The 23,203-nt window shown below is 46.2% G+C and overlaps 1 protein-coding gene across 2 annotated transcripts; it reads right to left on the reverse strand.

Annotated features, from left to right (window-relative positions):
• Window positions 1-2,023: 2,023 nt before the first annotated feature.
• CIB3 (calcium and integrin binding family member 3) lies at window positions 2,024-12,368 on the reverse strand. 2 transcript variants are annotated; one of them, XM_005901465.2, is made up of 6 exons: window positions 12,318-12,368; window positions 12,056-12,090; window positions 10,023-10,134; window positions 8,718-8,865; window positions 7,265-7,460; window positions 2,024-2,045 (listed from the first exon to the last, which is right to left on the reverse strand). In XM_005901465.2, exons 1-6 carry the CDS (start codon window positions 12,366-12,368, stop codon window positions 2,024-2,026), a joined length of 564 nt encoding a protein of 187 aa, XP_005901527.1. The 2 variants fall into 2 exon arrangements, with proteins under 2 accessions (XP_005901527.1, XP_005901528.1); XM_005901466.3 differs by lacking the exons at window positions 10,023-10,134; window positions 12,056-12,090.
• Between the last annotated feature and the right edge of the window lie 10,835 nt (window positions 12,369-23,203).

Genomic DNA, 23,203 nt, shown 5'->3' on the forward strand with positions numbered 1-23,203 from the left:
TCTGCCTGCAATGCAGGAGACCTAGGTTCAATCTCTGGGTCAGGAAGATCCCTTGGAGAAGGGAATGGCAGCCCACGCCAGTATTCTTGCCTGGAGAATCCCATGGACAGAAGAGCCTGACAGGAACTAACACTTTCACTTTTTTTCACCTTCTGTGTAGGTGTACCAAGTAGGCTCATTCTGCATGTTTTAAAGAAGAGGCAGGGGAATTCCCTGGCAGTCCAGTGGTTAGGATTCTGCTCTCTCACCGCCAAGGGCCCAGGTTTGATCCCTGGTCGGGGAACTAAGATCCCACAAGCCTTGAGGTGCAACCAAAAAAAAATTAAATTAAATTTAGAAAATAAAGAAGAAGACAGGTTCAGAGAAGAGAAGAGGTATGGCCAAAGTCACACACACGGCTGGGGTGTCAGCACCAGGACTTGAAGCCAGGCCTTTGAACTCTTTCTCCGCATCCCCTGTGCCTGAGCACAGCTGTTCATGCCTTCCCCCTGGGTTTTTGTGCAAATGGAGGAGATGAGACTTGAGGAAAGCGTGGCACAGTAGCATTCCTGACATCAGTGGCAGCTGTAGGAGAAGCATAGGAGGCCTTGCTTTAAGAAGGGAGAGGCAGTCCAGGGCTGTGGTTGGGAGTGGGCTCAGGAGGAAATCTTGGGTTGTGGGGCTGTGTGACCTTTGGTGAGTCACTAGGCCTCTCTGGGCCTGTTTCCTCATCCAGAAAATGAGAAGAGCAGTCTCTGTTTTCTCAGGATGAACCAGCAGAATGTGAATAAAACCTAGGGCTTTGGTGCACAGTTGGTGCTTAATAAATGGGGATTTGGGTTGGAGGGGGCACCCTAGAAATTATGCACAGTGGAGGTGTCTGGGAAGGTCCCTGGAGTCTGGTTTCAGTCACAAGAATGATTACTCCTTGGATGGATCAGAGCCATGGAATGGGCCCCCAAGATGACTCTAGGTGGAGTAGAGTGCTGTGCTGTGCTGTGCTTAGTCGCTCAGTTGTATCCAACTCTTTGCGACCCCATGGGTTGTAGCCCACCAGTCTCCTCTGTCCATGGGGTTTCTCCAGGCAAGAATACTAGTGGGTTGCTATGCCCTCCTCCAGGGGATCATCCCACCCCAGGGACTAAACCTAGGTCTCCCACATTGCAGGCGGATTCCTTACTGTCTGAGCCACCAGGGAAGCCCAAGAATACTAGAGTGGGTAGCCTATCCCTTCTCCAGGGGATCTTCCTGACTCAGGAATCGAACCAGGGTCTCCTGCATTGCAGGTGGATTCTTTACCGGCTGAGCTACCAGGGAGGCCCAAGTGAAATAGTGTGTGGCTTCCCAAATCTGCAAGATGTAGAGGTTTGGGATCTGGAGTGAGGTGGGCCTGGGCTCAAGTCTGCCCCTGCAAATGACTTCAGGTGTGGCCTTGGGCAAGTCACTCCACTGTCTCTGAATGAAGTGGGAGTGCTTCTCTGCCAGGGATGTCACAGGGAGTCAATGCAATGGCAGAATAGCAGGTGCTTTGTGACGATAAAGCACTGTGCCAGCCTCAGTGAGTGACATTCTTGCCCAGAGGTCTCCCCTGGCAGTTCTGATGATTCAACGATGAGGTGAAGCTTTAGTCTCCTTGAGAAAGTCAGGGATTGAAGGGGGGAAAGGGGAACTTGAGTAGTCATGTTCCACCCCTGGGGATGCCCTGGGGCGGGACGCAGCAGGGGCCTCATCTCCTCTGCCCACCAGGTGAGTCACTTCCAGCCCTCACAGTGGAGAGATGTCCAGAGTCAGCCCTTTCCTTGTACAAATGGGAAGATCATGGCCCACAGAGGGTGCAGCCACACCAGAATCACACAGTGAGGACAGAGGTGCGATCCCAGGCTGCCTCCCTCTGATCTACCAGGTTTAGAGGGGAAACACATTGTCCAGGCAGCTGTGACTCAGTGACGTGCATTTATTCCCGGAGCCCAGGGAAAGCAGATTTCACAACAGGATGAGGGGTCACCCCGACGTCCTCTGGCCCGGCTGCTCCTCCATGGTGCCCTCAGATGCGGATGTGGAAGGTGCTGGGTGCAAAGAGGAAAGGAGTCTGTCAGCAGGCAGAGAGCAGCCTCTCTTCATCCCCCTCCCCAACACTCCCACCGCGAGTCCCCAAGGCAGGCAAGGAGCCATGGTGGTTGGGGTGAGGGGGAGATGGACCCCTTCAATAAACCCTAGGCCATGGTCTTCCTGGCCCCTACAGGGGTTGAGAGCACACATCATTTTGGATCAGAGATTACATCCTGGCTCTGCCCCAGACTCTAAGGCTACCTCTCTAGGCCTCCATTTACTTCCCTGTAAAATGAGGATAATGGCAACCTCCTAAAAAGGACTTATTACCTACAGTCATTGCACCTGCCATAGTTTGACCTTAGGCCGAACTACAGGGAGGGAACACAGCCCCACCCATCAGCAGAAAATTGGATTAAAGAGTTACTGAGTGTGGCCCCGCCCACCAGAGCAAGACCTACTTTTCCCCACAGCCAGTCCCTCCCACCAGGAAGTTTCCACAAACCTCATCCTCATCCATCAAAGGGCAGACAGAATGAAAACCACAATTACAAGAAAACTAACCAAACTGATCACATGGATCACAGCCTTGTCCAACTCAACAAAACTATGAGCCATGCCGTGTAGGGCCACCCAAGATAGATGGGTCATGGTGGAGAGCTTTGACAAAACGTGGTCCACTGAACAAGGGAATGGCAAACCACTTCAGCATTCTTGCCTTGAGAACCCCATGAACAGTATGAAAAGGCAAAAAGATATGACACTGAAAGATGAACTCCCCAGGTCGGTAGGTGCCCAATATGCTACTGGAGAAGAGTGGAGAAATAGCTTCAGAAGGAATGAAGAGGCTGAGCCAAAGCGGTAACAGTGCCCAGTCTGGAGGTGAAAGTAAAGTCAGATGCTGTAACGAACAATACTGGAAAGGAACATGGAATGCTAGGTCCCTGTGTGCTGTGCTGTGCTTAGTCGCTCAGTCGTGGCCTATTCTTTGCGACCGTATGGACTGTAGCCCACCAGGCTTCTCTGTCCGTGGGGATTCTCCAGGCAAGAATACTGGAGTGGGTTGTCATCCCTCCTCCAGGAGATCTTCCCAACCCAGGGATCGAACCCAGGTCTCTCACACTGCAGATGGATTCTTTACCATCTGAGACACCAGGGAAGTCCATTAATCAAGACAAACTGAAAGTGGTCAAACAGGAGATGGCAAGAGTGAACACTGACATTTCAGAAATCAGTGAACTAAAATGGCTGGGAATGGGAGAATTTAATTCAGATGACCATTATATCTATCACCATGGGCAAGAATCCCTCAAAAAAAAAAAAAATGGAGTAGTCCTCATGGTCAACAAAACAGTCCAAAATGCAGTACTTGGGTGCAATCTCAAAAATGACAGAATGATCTCAGTTTGTTTCCAAGGCAAACCATTCAGTATCACAGTAATCCAAGCCTATGCCCCAAGTATGCCCCAATGGCACAGTGATCCAAGCCTGAAGAAGCTAAAGTTGAACAGTTCTATGAAGACATACAAGATCTTCTAGAACTAACACCAAAAAAAAGATGTCCTTTTCATCATAGGGGACTGGAATGCAAAAGTAGGGAGTCAAGAGACACCTGGATTACAGGCAAGTTTGGCCCTGTACAAAATGAAGCAGGGCAAACGCTAACAGAGTTTTGCCAAGAGAACGCACTGGTCATAGCAAACACCCTCTTCCAACAACACAAGAGACAACTATATGCATGGACATCGCCAGATGGTCAATACAAAATCAGATTGATTATATTCTTTGCAGCCAAAGATGGAGAAGCTCTATATAGTCAGCAAAAACAAGACCAGGAGCTGACTGTGGCTCAGATCATAAACTGCTTATAACAAAATTCAGACTAAAATTGAAGTAGTGAAAACCACTAGGCCATTCACATATGACCTAAATCAAATCCCTTATGATTATACGGTGGAAGTGACAAATAGATTCAAGGGATTAGATCTGATAGAGTGCCTGAAACTATGGATGGAGGTTCATAACATTGTATGTGAGACAGTGATCAAAACCATCCCCAAGAAAAAGAAATGCAAAAAGGCAAAATGGCTGTCTGAGGAGGCCTTACAAATAGCTGAGAAAAGAAGAGAAGCGAAAGGCAAAGGAGAAAAGGAAAGATAAACCCATCTATATGCAGAGTTCCAAAAAAGAGCAAGGAGAGATGAGAAAGCCTTCCTAAGTGAACAATGCAAAGAAAAAGAGGAAAACAATAGAATGGGAAAGACTAGACGTCTCTTTAAGAAAATTGGAGAAACCAAGGGAACATTTCATGCAAAGATGGGCACAATAAAGGACAGAAATGGTATGGACCTAATAGAAGCAGAAGATATTAAGAAGAGGTGGCAAGAAAACACAGAAGAACTATACAGAAAAGATCTTAGTGACCTGGATAACCACGATGGTGTGATCACTCACCTAGAGCCAGACATCCTGGAGTGCAAAGTCAAGCGGGCTTTAGGAAGCATCACTGTGAACAAAGCTACTGGAGGTGATGTATTCCAGCTGAGCTACTTTAAATCCTAAAAGAACCACACTCAATATGCCAGAAAATTTGGAAGACTCGGCAGTGGCCAAAGGACTGGAAAAGGTCAGTTTTCATTCCAATCCCAAAGAAGGGCAATGCCAAAGAATGTTCAAACTACCACACAATTGCACTCATTTCACATGCTAGCAAAGTCATGTTCAAAATTCTCCAAGCTAGGCTTCAACAGTACGTGAACTGAGAACTTCCAGAAGTACAAGATGGATTAAGAAAAGGCAGAGGAACCAGAAATCAAGTTGCCAACATTCACTGGATCATAGAAAAAGCAAGAGAATTCCAGAAAAATACTTGCTTCTGCTTCATTGGCTACTCTAAAGCCTTTGACTGTATGGATCACAACAAACTGTGGAAAATTCTTAAAAAGATGGGAATACCAGACCACCTTACCTGTCTCCTGAGAAATCTGTATGCAGGTCAAGAAGAAACAGTTAGAACAAGACATGGAACAATGGACTAGTTCCAAATTGAGAAAGGAGTACATCAAGGCCATATATTGTCACCCTGCTTATTTAAATTATGTGCAGAGTACGTCATGTGAAATGCCAGGCTGGATAAGGCACAAGCTGGAATCAAGATTGCCGAGAGAAATATCAATAACCTCAGATATTCAGATGACACAACCCTTATGCCTGAAAGCTAAGAGGAACTAAAAGCCTCTTAATGAAAATGAAAGAGGAGAGTGAAAAAGCTGGCTTAAAACTCAACATTTAAAAAACTAAGATCACGACATCTGGTCCCATCACTTCATGGCAAATAGAAGGGGAAACAATGGAAATGGTGATAGACTTTATTTTCTTGGGCTCGAAAATCACTGCAGACAGTGACTTCAGCCGTGAAATTAAAAGACACATGCCGCTTTGAAGGGAAGCTATGACAAACCTGGACAGCATATTAAAAAGCAGAGACATTGCTTTGCTGACAAAGGTCTTTATAGTCAAAGCTATGGTTTTTCTAGCAGTCTAGGCTGGGACAGCTGGACCATAAAGTAGGCTGAGCCCTGAAGAATTGATGCTTTTGAACTGTGGTATTGGAGAAGACTCTTGAAGAGTCCCTAGAATACAAAGGAGATCAAACCAGTCCATCCTAAAGGAAATCAGTCCTGAATATTCATTGGAAGGACGGATGCTGAAGCTGAAGCTCCAATACTTTGGCAACCTGATGCGAAGAGCTGACTCACTGGAAAGACCCTGATGCTGGGAAAGAAGGAAGGCAGGAAGAGTAGGGGACGATAGAGGAAGAGAAGATTGGATGGCATCACGGGCTCAATGGATATGAGTTTGGGCAAGCTCCGGGAGATGGTGAATTACGGGGAAGCCTGGCGTGCTGCAGTCCGTGGAGTTGCAGAGAGTCAGACACAACTGAGAGACTGAAAAACAAAATGGGAGTAACAGCTATCCCTCCCTAACTGAACTGTAATGAGGGCTGAAAGAATGGAAAGTGTTTGTCGCTCAGTCTTTTCCAACTCTTTGCGACCCCAGGGTTGTAGCCGCCCAGGCTCCCCTGGCCATGGGATTCTCTAGGCAAGAATACTGGAGTGTGTAACCATTCCCTTCTCCAGGGTATCTTCCCCACCCAAGGATCAAACCCAGGTCTCCTGCATTGCAGGCAGATTCTTTAACATCTGAGCTTCTAGGGAAGTTGATGGCTCAGACAGTAATGAGGGCTAAAAAGAGGCAAATATACAGAGCAGGATGCACATTAGGTACTCAGTTAGTGGCAAGGGACTCATCATGGCATCATTATTCATGTCTCAGTGGTCAGGAGACCAGCCTTGTTATCCAGGATAGAGGAAGGAGGTCCTCTGGGCATGAAAGCCACAACAGTAACAATAGCGCACAGTTATTGAGCACCTGCTGTATGCAAAGAACTGCTGTAAATTCTTTCCATGTACTAGCTCAAGGTCAGTCAACTTTCTTCTGCCAAGGGCCAAATGATTGATATTTACAACTTTGCACAATGACTCAATGTCACCTTAAAGCTCAAAAGAAGCTGTGAACACTATGAACACAAATAGGCATGGCTGTATGCCAATAAAACCAGCAATGGACATGGAAATATGAGTTTTATATCACTTTCATGTGTTGTGGAGTATGATTTTTTCCCCCAACCATTTAAAAATGTAAAAACTATTCCAAGCTCATGGGAGATATAAAAACATCTCCCATGTATTCCCACCCACTCCCTGTATTAACTCATTTAATCTGTGCTGGATCCCCTGGAGAAGGAAATGGCAACCCCCTCCAGTATTCTTGCTGGGAAAATCCCCTGGACTGGCAGACTACAGTCCATGGGGTCGCAAAAGAGTTGGACATGATTGAGCGACTGAACAACAATCCTCCCTAGAGTGCTGATTTTCCCTAGTGTTGCCAAGTACAGTTGTCCAGTCTGTTCACTGCAAAATGTTCAGGCAAGTAAGGGCTGAAGTTCCAACCATGTTCTACTCACCCAAAGAGCTGTGTCCACCCACAAGAGGTGTCCCCAGGGTCTCTAATCAGCCCCATTCAAAAGACACAGCCTGAGGCCAGGGAGGTCAGGAAAGTTCCCCAAGGTCACAAATGAAAAAATGGAGGAAATTTCACAGAGTCTGTGGATCTAATCCGTGAGCACTCCTCTCGTACATAGGAATGGATTGTGCAGGATGGCAAGGAACATCACCTGAGGAAGTCTGGTGCCCGAAGGATCATGTTCTGGAAGTCTTCCAGGGACAGCCGCCCGTCGTGGTCCCCATCGGCTTCATCCAGCACCTTCTCACATATCAGGCTCACCTCCTCAGTACTCAGCTCCCCCCGCGTCAGCTTAGTCACCGTCTGCTCCAGGTCCCACGCACAGATGTAGTCATCATTGTTAAAGTCTGCAAAGCAGGACAGGTGGGGACATGGGGGTGACCAGACAACAGGGACCAGGCAGGCTGGGCCAGTGGTGAACACATCTTGTCCCCATGTGACAAAGGAAGAAACTGAGGCACTGGAGGGAACCCAAGACCCTGGGCTATTAGCCAGATCTTGCTTTGGAATTGGGTAGGTAACTGCTAGGAGGTCATTCATTCACTCAAGTATTAATGAGCACTTATTATGTGTCAATCTCTGGGGGCCTAGATGGTAAAGAATCTGCCTGCAATACAGGAGACTCAGGTTCGATCCCCAGGTGGGGAAGATCTCCTGGAGAGAATGGCTACCCACTCCAGTATTCTTGCCTGGAGCATCCCATGGACAGAGGAGGCTGGCAAGCTGCAGTCCATGGGGTCGCAAAGAGTTGGACACAACTGAGAGACTAACACTACTATGTGTCAGGCGAGTGATCATTGTTTTTCATTCATTCCCTCTTTCAATAAGTATTTACTGAGTGCCTACTTTGTGCCAGGCACTGTGATAAATTTTCATTCATTCATTCAACAAGTATTTACTGAATACCTACTATGTGCCAGAGACAGATGGCAAACCAAACACTGCCACTGCTCTAGGGTCTCTTCAGAGAGAAAATCAATAAGATGTGAACAGATGAATGAACAAGAAGTTAAGCAGCACTGCTCCATGCCAGGAGAGAAATTGAATGTGGCATGGGAGTGACTAGGAGGCAGGGACTACTTTGGACGGAGATATCAAGGTAAGAAGGAACTAGGGGAAAGGTATTCCAGACAAAAAGCACAGCAGAGGCAAAGGCCCAGAGGCAGAAAGGGTTTGATGTGTTGGGGAAACAGCCAGACCAGTGTTCAGTTCAGTTCAGTTCAGTTCAGTCGCTCAGTCGTGTCCAGCTCTTTTGCGACCCCATGAATCGCAGCACGCCAGGCCTCCCTGTCCATCACCAACTCCCGGAGTTCACTCAAACTCACGTCCATTGAGTCAGTGATGCCATCCAGCCATCTCATCCTCTGTCATCCCCCTCTCCTCCTGCCCCCAATCCCTCCCAGCATCAGAGTCTTTTCCAGGCCAGTGTAGCTAGATGGAATTAGCAGAGGGATAGAGTGGAGGGGGAGGTACCAAGTTGGGATGAAGGACAGGGCCAGGCAGGGCCTCAGAACCCTTGGTGAGACATATATGATGGCCATGCAGTCCCTGACCCAAGACCTGGGTTCATTCCCACTTCCTCACCCTGGGGTCTGTGCACGCACCATAAATTTTAAAAGCATAGTAGGCTTTGAGGTCACGGGGAGCCATTTCACTCATCACAGAAAACATGTCCAGGAAGTTGTCCAAGGTCATATGGCCATCCCCATCCTCGGAGAAGACCTGGGCGATCCTCTGACGGAAGGGGTTGTCCTAGAGACAGGAAATCCATCCCTTACCAGGTTTTCTGGGGCTCCGTGTGGTTTCACTGTCAGCCCCCACCTTCCTGGAAACCTCTGAGTACCCTTCACTAAGACTCTCTTCCTCGTATGATCCCTGGAGAGGACCCCAGGCAATTCCAGTCTCTTCCTCTATGGCCTGGGTGCCAGTTAACCCCCATTCTGGCTTCAGAGGCAGTCACATGACCCCAGTGAGGCCAATCAGGGATTTCCATTCACCTGGCAATGGCGATTGCCTCTAGGATGATCATGTGACTCCAGATGGCCAATCAGAGGCTGCCTTGGGAGGGTTTCTGAACAGTTGGAGTGGAGGAACCTCATTTCTGCTTGTTGCAGAGCTGATGGGAGGAAATCTCGGGCAGTTGGTGTTTCCCTTCACTACCTCAAGAGATCAGGCTGCCTGAGACTGAAGCCTTTTCCTGGGAGAAGCTGAATTATGGAGGGGGATTCTGAAGCACAACACTTTCTGCCCCTCTTGAATGAGGCTTCTGTCCTTGTGATAAATAATCTCTATTCTCTGTCCTTTATCCCACAAGTCCCCTCCAGAGTCACAAACTAGTGTCAAACATCCTGCTGAGAAGAATCTGTCTTTAATGGCTTCTACTATGAAAAAGAAGAGCTAATGTTCCTGAGTGGGCTTCCCAGGTGGCACTAGCAGTAAAGAATCTGCCTGCCAATGCTGGAGACATAAGAGATGCAGGTTCGATCCCTGGGTTGGGAAGATCCCCTGGAGGACGACACAGCAACCCACTTCTAGTATTCTTGCCTGGAAAATCCCCATGTACAGAGGAGCCTGGCGGGCTTACAGTCCATCGGGTTGCAAAGAGATGGACATGCCTGAAGAGACTTAGCACGTACTCAGTGCAATGTTCCTGAGTACTTACCATGTCACAGGCCCTGTGCTAAGCCCTTTACCTGCATTATCTCATCTCATCTTTCCCACAACCCAGAGTTTGAATTGTGTCTCTCTCATGTCCTAGCTGTGTGATCATAAACAAGTGTCTTAACCTCTCTGAAATTCAGTTTCTTCACCTGTAAAATAGAAATAATTGCAACAGTCACCTCATAGAAATACAGCAAGGCACATCCCTTCTTTTTTATCCCATGCCTGCCCCAGGGCCCCGGGCATACCTTCAGCTCAGGCATGCTGCCAATGAGCTCATAGGGCACCTTCACGTCAGGGCAGCTGGTATAGTCAAGAGGGACAAGCTGAGGGGCCAGGTCCTGGTAGCGATAGAAGAGCCTGGTATGGGGAGGGAAACAATGAGAAGGTCTGGGAGATGAGTGAGGGTGAGCTTGTCTCTACTCTCTCACTTTCACAGATGCTCACTATACACTGAAGGATGCTGAGCCATCAGCCCTGGGTCCAGCCCTCACACAGAGACATCTTTATCTCCCTAGGGACAAGGCCAAGGTAAAGAGAGGACCCCAGGGACTTCCCTGGAGGTCCAGTGATTAAGAATCCACCTGCCAATGCAGGGGCCACAGGTTTGGTCCCTGGTCTGGGAAGATCCCACATGCCATGAGGCAACTACTGAGCTCATACACCACAACCACTGAAGCCCGCACACCTTTGAGCCCATGCTCCCAAGAGAAGCCACTGCAGTGAGAAGCCCACATATCACAACCAGAGAGCAGCCCCTGCTCACCAAAACTGGAGAAACCTACACAGCAACCAAGACCCAGAGCAGCCAGAAAATTAATTCATTCATTGTTTTTAAAATGTAAAAAAGAGAGAGAGAAGACCCCAAAGCTAGGGGAAACTAGAGTGGGAAAAGTAAGCCAAGGAGAAGGAAGGACTTCCTGGAGGAGGGGGCATGGGTGCTAGGTGCTGGGCTTTGAAGCACAAATAAGAGCTCAGCAGGCAGGTGGGGTTGACAGAAAAGAGAGTGCTTAAGGCAAGGTCATCTCACATTGAGCATTCAGAGACTCTGAGTCAATCTACGATTTGCTAGACATCATCACACTGTTGGCAAGACCCTCATCCTCACACTTTCCCTCTGTCCTTCCATAATGGGGGTTGCAGTTCCCTCAAGGGGCCAGAGACACAGTCTAATATTCAGGTTTTTCAAAGGGGTAAATGGAAGGCATTTTGCAAAACAGCAAAGGCCATACACACTGCCCAGATGGTGGGGTCAGGTGTCTACTCCAATGCCCTTGCCTGGTGATACCGTACCGTCACTGGAACATGCTGAGCAGTCACCTGTACAGACCATCCTTGATGGGCCAGAGATCCTGAAGTTGTTAGGGACGTCTCAGGGGGGGATAGAAGCCTCTGGGTCATATGATGGCTAGGAACTGGAAGAGGGGTTATCTGGAACTTCACTGCTGGGTCCCTTCAGAGAATAGCCTGGGTTTGGGTTTCTGTATGGCCTCGAGTAAGTCCCTCTTCCCCTTTTCCCCTCTTTCTGCTCAGTAGGTCTGTGTGAGAAGCAAGAAGCTTGAGACACACAAAGTGTTAGCCTCAAACTCTTTGGGGCTCTACCCATCTACCCAGGGGTCTGAGGTCAGCCTCCCCTGTGTGAGCCTCAGTTTCCCCATAAGTAATCCAATCATGATGGTCAGGGTGACCCTGTGAACTGTCCTCCCGCAGACAATGGGGCTTACTGGTGGAAGTTGTGCCCATCAATAATGGATGTCCTGCACCCACGCAATTGGGACCTTGGCCCTGATCACTCTGCAGTCAAACCCCAGCCAGCTTGGGTTTCACAAGTCAAAGTTCATGGGTGGGTCCGGAATCTGGATAATGGCTCCATGGGCTGAGTGATGCTGTAGGAGGATCAGTGCTCACACCAGGAACCTGCAGTAGCCTGGGGCCACCTCTTCACCCTCTAACCTTGATGTCAACCCCACCACCCAGAGCTGGCTCTAGACTCTGCCTCCTGGGGTCCCAGCCTGTTCTCACTGGGCCTCAGGGGGAAGTTTTGATCTGTATCACCCCTGCTCACACACTCTCTATGGCTCCCTGCCACCTTCAGGAGAAAGCCCAAGCTCGTCAGCCTAGAGGTGTGGCAATAGGGCCAGATGGGACGTCTCAGCAGCCTTCCCATCTCTGCGTCATCCACCAACTGAGCACACGATTCCCCCATTAAGCATCGAGTGCAGTCAAATTGCAAAGCATATAGAAAGGGCCCAGCTCTTTTTCCCTTCCTCCTCAGACTGACCTCATGATTTCCTTTCTCGTGAAGAAGGTGCAGTCCTGTGGAGAGAGATGTTGGCTTAACCCAGACCCTGCCTGATGCGGAGGGTGCCTCCTTCCTCTCCCACAACCCATCACTGCCTGAATCCACACACAGAGCCACCCCAGGACCTCTTGCTGACTGCGCCCCCCACCCCCCCAGGATGAAGGGATGCTGTCCCCATTTCTTCAGCCAAGAAAACAACCAGGCTGCCAAACCCACCGACGGCTTGGTCCATCACCCCTACCTGATAAGCTTCCAGTTGCTCATGAGTGAAGACTGTTTGCTTGTTGCCCATTAGTGGAGACCTCTGCCTGGACTCTGGAACAGGCTCCCAAAGCCCCCCAATCTCCTCAGGGCCACACCGGTTGCCAGGCTGCTGCTCACCAGTGTCTGGGCAAATCTCCCTGCCCTGGCTGTCACCTGCCCACCCTCCTCATCACCCCCAGCCTGGGTGAGACTCAAGTTACAGCCAAGCTCTCTGGGCAACGGCCTGAGTATATGTCCACAGTCATCAGGGCAAGGAGAAGGGCTCAGGGAGGTCACAGGGCATCCCTCAGTGGGGAGACCACACTTGCCATCACCAGTGAGACTGGTGTGGGGTGTGGGGCATCTTTGAGAAATGGGCAGGGTGATGGAGAGGCTGCCGGCATACTTCAGGTCAAATTCCAGCTCTTCACCCACTGGTCTTAGGCGGGTCACCTGGCCTCTCTGAGCCTTGTTTGCAAGATGGAAATTATATTAGTACCTACTTCATAGAGTAGTAAAGAATCTGCCTGCCAAAGCAGGAGACTTGGTTTCAATCCCTGGGGTCGGAAAGATCCCCTGGAGAAGGAAATGGCACCCACTCCAGTATTCTTGTCTGGGAAATCTTACGGACAGAGGAGTCTGGTGGGCTACGATCCTTGGGGTCACAAAGAGTCGGACAGGACTTAGTGACAAAGCAACAAAAACACAGAGTTGTTCTGAAGATCTGATGAGATCATTCACTCAACTTCCCCAACCAAAAGCAAAATTTTTTTGACCATTGAATGTAAGCCAATTGTAGACATATGATAGTGAACAAGCTAGATGAGGTGTGCATTGGAGATGATGATGAGAATGATGTTATGGCTTGAGAAAAGCAATCTAACGTCTAAGTTTGGGTTAAATTAACACCATAGTTCTTTATTGCAGGACTCGTCAGACCCTTTAATATGTTAATGTGCACCACGCATCCTCAAGGGGTAAATTCAGTAATTTCCCCTACGTACTGAATGAATTTCATTCCAAGAGCACGTTCTTAAGTCCAATTCATTCATTAAGTCCAACAAAGTTAGTCTAAGCACTCAACTAATACAATTGGCTTTTTGTACTGTTCATACAGTAATAATACTTTTCACATACATGGTACATACAAAGCAAACACACAAAATAAAACATTTCAAATCCTACAGTACAGTCCCTTGAAAAGTGCAGTAGTACAGTACAATAGCTGGCGTACAGGGGCTGGCATCAAATGAACAGTCAAGAAGAGGAACCGACTGGAGGAGGGAGAGGAGGGGAGACGTGGTAAAGCTGGAGGACTATCAGCAATAGGAGATGGAGGGCAAGCTGCAATTTCACTCCCGTCTGACATCGATGGCACCAATTCCGACTCCTTGCTGGAGCCAGATGCGGGTTCACATCTTTGAGTTTGTAACTTGAAGGTTCATATGTAGAGAACTTACTGGCAACGTAGCAGCTGCCAATGTTATTAAGACCCAGAATCCTCCTGGGCAGAAGGTCTGGGAGTCGGACATTCCCAGCCTGGTATTCCCTGCCCTTCTGACTCAGGATCTAGCCTCCTTCCACTTTCCTCTCCTGCCTATCCACTTCCAGCCCCACACTCTAGACCCCCTGAACCACCCTTGAGGCTTCCCCTTCCCTCATCCCTGCTCTCCATGGCATGAACCATCACAATTCCTCCCACCAGGCTCCTCTGGCCCCTGCCTCAGCTTCCAAATATGCGAAGCCATCTTATATAATATGACTACGATCAAGCTTTAAAGAACCCCTGAGGATGATTTTTTGGGGAAAAAAAATGACAATACCAAGTACTGACAAGGATATAGAGCAACTGGAACTCTTATACATTGCTCATGGTGATGCAAAATGGTACAGCCACTCCGAAAAATGAGTTGGCAGTTTTTTAATAAAGTTAAACAGACACTTATACATGACTTAGCAATCCCACTCCTGGGCATTTGCCCAGAGGACATGAAAACCTATGTGTACACAATAACCCGCCCACAAAACAGAGACAACATTTGCCAATCACATAACTGGCAAGGGACTGGTCGCCAAGCTACATAAAGAACGGTCACAAGTCTACAAAAAAAAAAAAAAAGAGGAGAAGGAAATGGCAACCCACTCCAGTACTCTTGCCTGGGAAATCCCATGACAGAGGAGCCTGGCAGACTACAGTCCATGGGGTCGCAAGAGTCAGACACTACTTAGAGACTACACCATCACCACCATCACAATAAAAAGGCAAATAACCCAAGTGAAAAATGGGCGAAGGTTAAGGGGAGGGAGGGATGAATAGGCGAAACACAGGGGATTTTTAGGGCAGTGAAACTACTCTGAATGATACTATAATGATGAGTCTGCATCATTACACTTGCATCATTATACATTTGTCCAAACCCACAGAATAAACAACACCAAGAGTGAATTCTAATTTAAAACTATGGACTCTGACTGATTATGGGTCAGTGTAGATTCATTAATTATAACAAATGCACCACTCTGATGGGGGGTGTTGGCAACTGGGGAGATGGTACATTAGTAGGGCAGGAGATGTAAGGGAAGTCTCTGCACCTTCCTCTCGGTTTTGCCGTGAACTTAAAACTGCTCTAAAAATGTCTATTAAAGCAAAACAAAATGGTTGAAGGATTTGAATAGACGTCTCTCCAAAGAAGATATACAAATGATAAGCACATGAAAACATGCTCCACATCACTAGTCATTAGATAAGTTAAATGCAAATCAAAACCACACTCACTAGGATGGCTATAATATAAAAAGGCACACAATAACCAGTGTTAACCAGGAGGTAAATGTATCAGAACCAGCATACACTGCTGGTGTGTGTTCATGCATGCATGCTCAGTCACTCAGTCATATCCAACTCTTTGTGACCCTATGGACTATAGCCTGCCAGGCTCAGAAGTCCATGGGATTCTCCAGGCAAGAATATTGGAGTGGGTTGCCATGCCTTCCTCTAGGGGATCTTCCTGACCCAGGACTGAACCCACATCTTCAGTGTCTCCTGCACTGCACGTGGATTCTTTACCACTGACCCATTGGGGAAGCCCTCACACTGCTGACAAAAATGCAAAATTATGCAGCCACTTTGGGAAACAATCCGGCAGGTCTTTAAAAAGTTAAACTTAGAGTTACCATATGACCCAGCGATTTTTACTCCTAGGTGAAGAGAATTGAAAATCTATGTCCCCATAAAAACTTGTACGTGAATGTTCACTGAAGCATTATTCAAAACGGACAAAAAGTAGAAACAACACAAATGGCCATCAATCAGTGAATAGATAAAGAAACTGTGGTCTATCCATACAATGGAATATTATCCAGTCATAATAGGGAATGATTCATTGATTCATGCTACATCGTAGATGAACCTCAGAAACATTATGCTGAGTTAAAGAAGTCAGATGCAAAAGGCCACATGTTGTATGATCCCATTTATTTGAAATGTCCAGAACAGACAAATTCACAGAGACAGAGAACAAATTCATGGTTGCCAGAGGCTGAGGGAGGGGGCATGGGGAGTGACTGTTAATGGCATAGGGCTCCTTTAAAATTTTTTATTTTATTTTTGCCTGTGCTGGGTCTCTGTTGCTGTGAGCAGGGTTTCTCTACCTGAGGTGAGTGGGGGCTGCTCTTTAGAGCAGTGTGCTCTAAAGAAGAAGTGTGCAGGCTTCTCACTGAGGCGGCTTCTCTTGTTGCTGTTCTCAGACTCCAGAGCGCAGGCTCAGTAGTTGTGGCACATGGGCTTAGCTGCCCCACGGCACGTGGGGTTCTCCCGGACCAAAGATCGAACCCGTGTTGTAGAATGTGTCAGAATCCCCTTCCTTTTTAAGACTGAATAATATTCCATGTTATGGATCTACCATGCTTTGTTCATCTATTCATCCAACCATGGAGACTTGGGGTTCTTTCATTCACCTTTTGGCTATTGTGAATAACACTGCTGTGAAGACTAGTGTACACGGCAGTTATGTCCTTTGTTCTGTTGCGGGATATTGTGTTTAATCACCATGTCTCCTTAGGCCCCTGATCAGTCTGTGGTTTGGGGTTTTGGGGAAGTTTGGTGGGTTTTTTTCATTACTTTGATAGTCTGGATCAAACTAGTCAATCCTAAAGGAAATCAACCCTGAATATTCATTGAAAGGACTGATGCTGATGCTGAAACTCCAATGTTTTGGCCACCTGATGTGATGAGCCAACTCATTGGAAAGATTGGAGACAAAATAAGAAGGGGGTGGCAGAAGATGAGGTGGTTGGATGGCATCACCAACTCAGTGGACATGAATTTGAGCAAAGTCCGGGAGATAGTGAAGGACAGAGGAGCCTGACATGCTGCTGTCCATGGGGTTGCAAAGAGTCAGACACGACTTAGTGACTGAACAACAACAACAAAAACAGTCTTGAGGCGTACTAGTTAGAGCCTTTGTAGAATGGCCCTCATTTTGATTTGTCTGATGCTTTCTTATGATTGGACTGAATTTATGGGTTGGTGGGGGAAAGACCTCAGAGGTGATGTACCTAGCTCATTGGAACTGCACCAAACTTGGGTCTGATCCCCTGCCTGTAGTCAAGCCAATCTAATGACACCGGATTGTTCGGAAGGAAATTTCAGCATTTATGGCAAGGTGCCCAATGCAGAGCCCAACAAGAAGCATGGGCAGCTCATATTCAAAAGACCTGAAAACCGTAATGCTTTTCAGGAAAGGGTTTTTAAAAGCAAGGTGAAAGAGCAAGTCACAGGGTGAATGGTCAGCTCTTGTATGTCCTTTTCACTGGGTGGTGGTGAGGTATCAAGGTGGCTATTTGGGTGAATCTCAATCGTCAACCTTCTGATTCCAACCAGTCTGGGGTTACCTGCTTGTGGGCAGCATACAGTTAACTTCTTCCACCTGCTTGGGGTTTCAATATCTGCTGTCTGTGCTGTGCTTAGTCACTCAGTCGTGTCTGACTCTTTGGGACCCCATGGACTGTAGCCCATGAGGCTCCTCTGTCCGTGTGGATTCTCCAGGCAAGAATACTGGAGTGAGTTGTCATGCCTTCCTCCAGGGGATCTTCCCAACCCAGGGATCAAACCCAGGTCTCCCGCATCGCAGCCGGATTCTTTACCGTCTGAGCCATTAGGGAAACCAAAACAGCTCAATTAGGGCTTGGAATATCATCTATAGTTTTTGAGGAGGAACTAAAGGTCTTTTACTATGTCAATGACTAAACTATTACTATTTTGTTTGCTTAACTGTTTTCCTTTCTTTCTACATTTTCTCACTTCTCTGATTAAGTTCACTCTTCAGAACTTTGGAAAGGCCTAGGACACTAAAACTTTTCTAAGAACAAAAGGCAGAAGACAAGAGGGTCTGTCTCAGGCAAGGCTCTACAGGGTCCTGCTCAATTTCATTACCATGTCATACCAGGGATTACTTTTTTTTTAAGGTTTTTTTTAATGTGGGCCTTTTTTTTTTTTTAAGTCTTTACTGAATTTGTTACAATATTATTTCTGTGTTGTGTTTTGGTAGTTTGGCCATGAGGTAGGTGGGACCTTAGCTCTCTGATCAGGGATCGAAACCGCACCCCTTGCAGTAGGAGGTGACGTCTTAACCACTGGGCCACCAGTGAAGTCCCACCAGGGATTACCTGAGGGCTGTGCCACGTTACCGACAACTCTGTCTTGCTTGGAAGGCACTATTTCCCCTGTTTTCCCACCATACCATATGTGTTTTTCCCCCTTTCCATACCTTATTCTTTGAAAACAATGCAGATTGTCTTAAAGAAATGCTCCTTGCAAGAATCCTTGATAGCACAGAGGGAGATGTCATGTGATAAAGCAAAGACATTGACAACCTGGAAAAGTTGGAAAGTGATTTTGAAGAATATACTTTCAGGATGAAGATGTTGAGGAAGCCCTAACTGATTCATTGTATTTTCTTTGTTTGTAGACAAAGCAGCAGTACATGATGAAACTCTTGAGACTCTTTAAGAGGATATAAATTAAGGGGTGGTGGTCTAGTCATTAAGAATCTGCCTTGCAATGCAGAGGACTCAGGTCTGATCCCTGGTAGGGGAACTACGATCCCACAGGCCTCAGAGCAGCCAGGCCCATGCACCGCAGCTACTGAAACACACACGCCCTGGAGCCTGTGAGCTGCAGCTACTGGGTCAGCCTGCCACAAAGAGTCCATGCACCACACCAAAAATCCGCACAACTAAGGCCCGACAAAGCCAAATAAAATACAAATGAAAAGAAATGAACTAAAAATTTTCAGTGATCAAAAGCATTGTGTCATAGTTTATTTGCCACATTTACCCCCTTAGAACACAAATTATCAGTGAAGTTAATACCACCCTCAAGAGGATGAAAATTGGTTCAGGAGAGTGGGGGACAAGAAAACAAATATTTCAATAGGCCACAAAGTGGCCCTCCAAAGCTTAAACCTCCCTGACAAAATCTTAATTCATCAGTGTTTAACTTTCTCTTTAAATTAAATTAAAGTGGTCTCTTTAGGAGGTAATAATGGGGAAGGTTGAGAAACACTTTCCTAAGATTTATAAAATAATGCATAGTCTTTATAAAAAGATTTATAAAAGTAATCCTCTTATTTGAGACGATGGCCTCATAGTGGGTGACAAGGGCCGAACACTCAGTATGCATGGATTACATTTGTGCCTCAGTGTCTATACCTGTTAATATAAAACTAGGATGTTAATTAAAATTAGGTTTAGGGTTAGGGTTTTATTAATGTATAATTAGGATGATCAAACCAGTCAATCCTAAAGGAAATCAGTCCTGAATATTCATTGGAAGGACTGATGCTGAAGCTGAAACTCCAATACTTTGGCCACCTGATGTGAAGAACTGACTCATTGGAAAAGACCCTGATGCTGGGAAAGATTGAAGGCAGGAGAAAGGGATGACAGAGGGTGAGATGAGACGGTTGGATGGCATCACTGTTTCAATGCTCATGAGTCTGAGCAAGCTCCAACAGTTGGTTATGGACAGGGAAGCCTGGCATGCTGCAGTCCATGGGGTTGCAGAGTTGGACACAACTGAGTGACTGAATTGAACTGAGGATGATTTACATAAAAGGGTGACTGTGAGAGTAAATGAGGTTACCATATGAATTCATGTAAGTATTACCTGTTGTTGTTGTGATCATCATTCTCATTTTATAATAGAGGGAAGAGAAATTCAAAGAAGTCAGGCCACTTGCTCCAGGGCACACAGCCTTGGAAGTGACAAAAAGGGAGCTCCTAAGCTGCTGGGTTGCCTAGGGGAGAACAGATCTTCCCACCTGAGTCTGTCCTGTCCCTCCCTGAGAAGTTGGTATTACCTGGTTGCCGCCATCCGCTGGCATGGGAAAGCTGTTCCTTCCTTGGCAATCTCGTCAATTCCAGCTAGCCAAAGGTTGAGCCTATGGCTGGAAATTGGGCAGTCGTTTGCTGCCCCCTGCAGGTAGAATGGGAAAAGGCTGACATCTTGCCCTCTTTCGTCAGGCCCCCTCTAGATTTATGAGAGCTTGCTTCTTTTCACTTTTTCTCCCTCTCCACACTGCTAATGCCCTCCCAAAAAAGTCCCTGGCACAGTTTGGGCAACAGAAATACAAATTTAAATGCATAAACGCAGATACTCTTGGACTCAGCAATTCCACTGCTACAGATTCAGTTCAGTTCCAGTTCAGCTCAGTTGTGTCTAACTCTTTGCAATCCCACGAACTGCAGCACACCAGGCCTCCCTGTCCATCACCAACTCCTGGAGTCCACCCAAACCCATGTCCATCGAGTCGGTGAGGCCATCCAGCCATCTTATCCTCTGTTGTCCCCTTCTCCGCCTGCCCTCAATCTTTCCCAGCATCAGGGTCTTTTCAAATGAGTCAGCTCTTCGCATCAGGTGGCCAAAGTATTGGAGTTTCAGCTTCAACATCAGTCCTTCCAATGAACACCCAGGACTGATCTCCTTTAGGATGGACTGGTTGGATCTCCTTGCAGTCCAAGGGACTCTCAAGAGTCTTCTCCAATACCACAGTTCAAAAGCATCAATTCTTCAGCACTCAGCTTTCTTTACAGTCCAACTCTTACATCCATACACGACTACTGGAAAAACCATAGCCTTGACTAGATGGACCTTTGTTGGCAAAGTAATGTCTCTGCTTTTTAATATGCTCTCTAGGTTGGTCATGACTTTCTTTCCAAGGAGTAAGTGTCTTTTAATTTCACTGCTGCAGTCACCATCTGCAGTGATTTTGGAGCCCAAAAAAATAAAGTCTGACACTGTTTCCACTATTTCCCCATCTATTTGCCATGAAGTGATGGGACCGGATGCCATGATCTTTGTTTTTTGGATGTTGAGCTTTAAGCCAACTTTTTCACTCTCTTCTTTCACATTCATCAATAGGCTCTTTAGTTCTTCTTCACTTTCTCCCATAAGGGTTGTCTCATCTGCATATCTGAGGTTATTGATATTTCTCCCAGCAATCTTGATTTCAGCTTGTGCTTCCTCCAGCCCAGCGTTTCTCATGATGTACTCTGCATAGAAGTTAAATAAGCAGGGTAACAATATACAGCCTTGACGTACTCCTTTTCCTATTTGGAACCAGTCTGTTGTTCCATGTCCAGTTCCAACTGTTGCTTCCTGACCTCAAGAAGCAGGTCAGGTGGTCTGGTATTCCCATCTCTTTCAGAATTTTCCACAGTTTATTGTGATCCACACAGTCAAAGGCTTTGGCATAGTCAATAAAGCAGAAAGATGTTTTTCTGGAACTTTCTTGCTTTTTCGATGATCCAGTGAATGTTGGTAATTTCATCTCTGGTTCCTCTGCCTTTTCTAAAACCAGCTTGAACATCTGGAAGTTCACGGTTCATGTATTGCTGAAGCCTGGATTGGAGAATTTTAAGCATTACTTTACTAGTGTGTAAGATGAGTGCAATTGTGCGGTAGTTTGAGCATTCTTTGGCATTGCCTTTCTTTGGGACTGGAATGAAAACTGACCTTTTCCAGTCCTGTGGCCACTGCTGAATTTTCCAAATTTGCTGGCATATTGAAAAAATAGCAAATTTGCTGAAATTGAAGAAAGTGGGGAAAACCACTAGACCATTCAGGTATGACCTAAATCAAATCCCTTATGACTATACAGTAGAAGTGAGAAGTAGATTTAAGGGACTAGATCTGATAGACAGAGTGCCTGATGAACTATGGATGGAGGTTTCTTGACATTGTGCAGGAGACAGGAATCAAGAACATTGCCAAAAAAAAGAAATGCGAAAAAGCAAAATGGTTGTCTGAGGAGGCCTTACAAATAGCTGTGAAAAGAAGAGAAGTGAAAAGCAAAGGAGAAAAGGAAAGATATACCCATTTGAATGCAGAGTTCCAAAGAATAGCAAGGAGAGATAAGAAAGCCTTCCTCAGTGATCAATGCAAAGAAATAGAGGAAAACAATAGAATGGGAAAGACTAGAGATCTCTTCAAGAAAATTAGAGATACCAAGGGAACATTTCATGCAAAGATGGGCTCAATAAAGGACAGAAATGGTAGGGACCTAACAGAAGCAGATGATATTAAGAAGAGGTGGCAAGAATACACAGAAGAACTGTACAAAAAAGAGCTTCACGACCCAGATAATCACAATGGTGTGATCACTCACCTAGAGCTAGACATCCTGGAATGTGAAGTCAAGTGGGCCTTAGGAAGCATCACTACGAACAAAGCTAGTGGAGGTGATGGAATTCCAGTTGAGCTCTTTCAAATCCTGAAAGATGATGCTGTGAAAGTGCTGCAGTCAATATGCCAGCTACAGATTCAGGCCACTTGCAAAAGTCAGGTGAAATTTATGGGCAGGTAGATGGTCACTGGGGAGGGCGTCACTCAGCCACCAGACATGCAGCTTTGAGAAAGGTGGGGTAGAGGTGGACCTGCTTTCTTGTGAAGCGTTTCGAGATATTTTGATAAGAAAAATCAGAGACAGAAATACAAGAACATCACACAGATATATATATATATATATATATGTGCCTATATAGGCATATACACACTTTTCTCTTTCCCAGGTGGCTCAGCAGTAAAGTATCTGCCTACCGTGTGTGAGATGTGGGTGCCATCCCTGGTCGGGAAGTTCCCTGAGGGAAGGAAATGGCAACCCACTCCAGTATTCTTGCCTGGGAAATTCCATGGACAGAGGAGCCTGGCAGGCTACAGTTCATGGGGTCTCAAAGAATCGGACATGACTTAGTGACTATACAACAACCAACACACATTTCTGTGCTGTAAAGAATCAAAATGAACGTGTTAATCGGTTTGGAAAGAAACGGGAAGTTTCTACTCTTTTGTTTTTCTACTCTTGTTTTCCTTTTTTTTCTTTCTTTTAACCTTTTCTGTACTGCATGGTTTTCTTACATGGAGCATGCGCACGTATGTGTGTGTGTGTGTGTGTGTGTGTGTGTGTGTATATTTATTTTTAATGTTAGAAAAAAATTATGGGAGATTTTAGGTTTCTTCCCTGTTTTCCTCAGTATTAAAAATTCAACAATAAAAAATTTTAACTCAATACATGAAAAGAAAAAATAAAAAAAATCCATAAAGGCAGTCATGATATTCTGATAGAGAAAAGAGTCAAAGAGAAAGCAAGCATGGAGTAAGATCCCATTTTTACTTTTTAAAATTAGAGATAAGAGATTGAAATAAAGAAATTAACACAGCAACAGATTTTTTTTCCCCCTAGATGGGTTCTAATGTCTTCTTTGGGTTTTTCTGTATTTTTTTTAATTACATATTCCACAGTTAATGTTTGTGTATCTTTTGTAATCTGATAAAAAATAAATAGATAGATGCACAATACTGTGAACGTATTTAATGCTAACGAT

Source organism: Bos mutus, chromosome 7 (genome assembly GCF_027580195.1).
Source record: "Bos mutus isolate GX-2022 chromosome 7, NWIPB_WYAK_1.1, whole genome shotgun sequence".
NCBI classification, from domain to species: Eukaryota; Metazoa; Chordata; class Mammalia; order Artiodactyla; family Bovidae; genus Bos; species Bos mutus.

Bases quoted from the DNA above. Each gene is read 5' to 3' on its own strand.
- CIB3 (XM_005901465.2), bottom strand. From the start codon at position 12,368: ATGGGCAACAAGCAAACAGTCTTCACTCATGAGCAACTGGAAGCTTAT. The intron at 7,461-8,717 runs GTGCGTGCACAG...CCTGCTTTGCAG, and splicing joins CTATGCTTTTAAAATTTATG to ACTTTAACAATGATGACTAC. The intron at 2,046-7,264 runs GTGATGTTCCTT...CTTTGCACCCAG, and splicing joins CGGGCACCAGACTTCCTCAG to CACCTTCCACATCCGCATCT.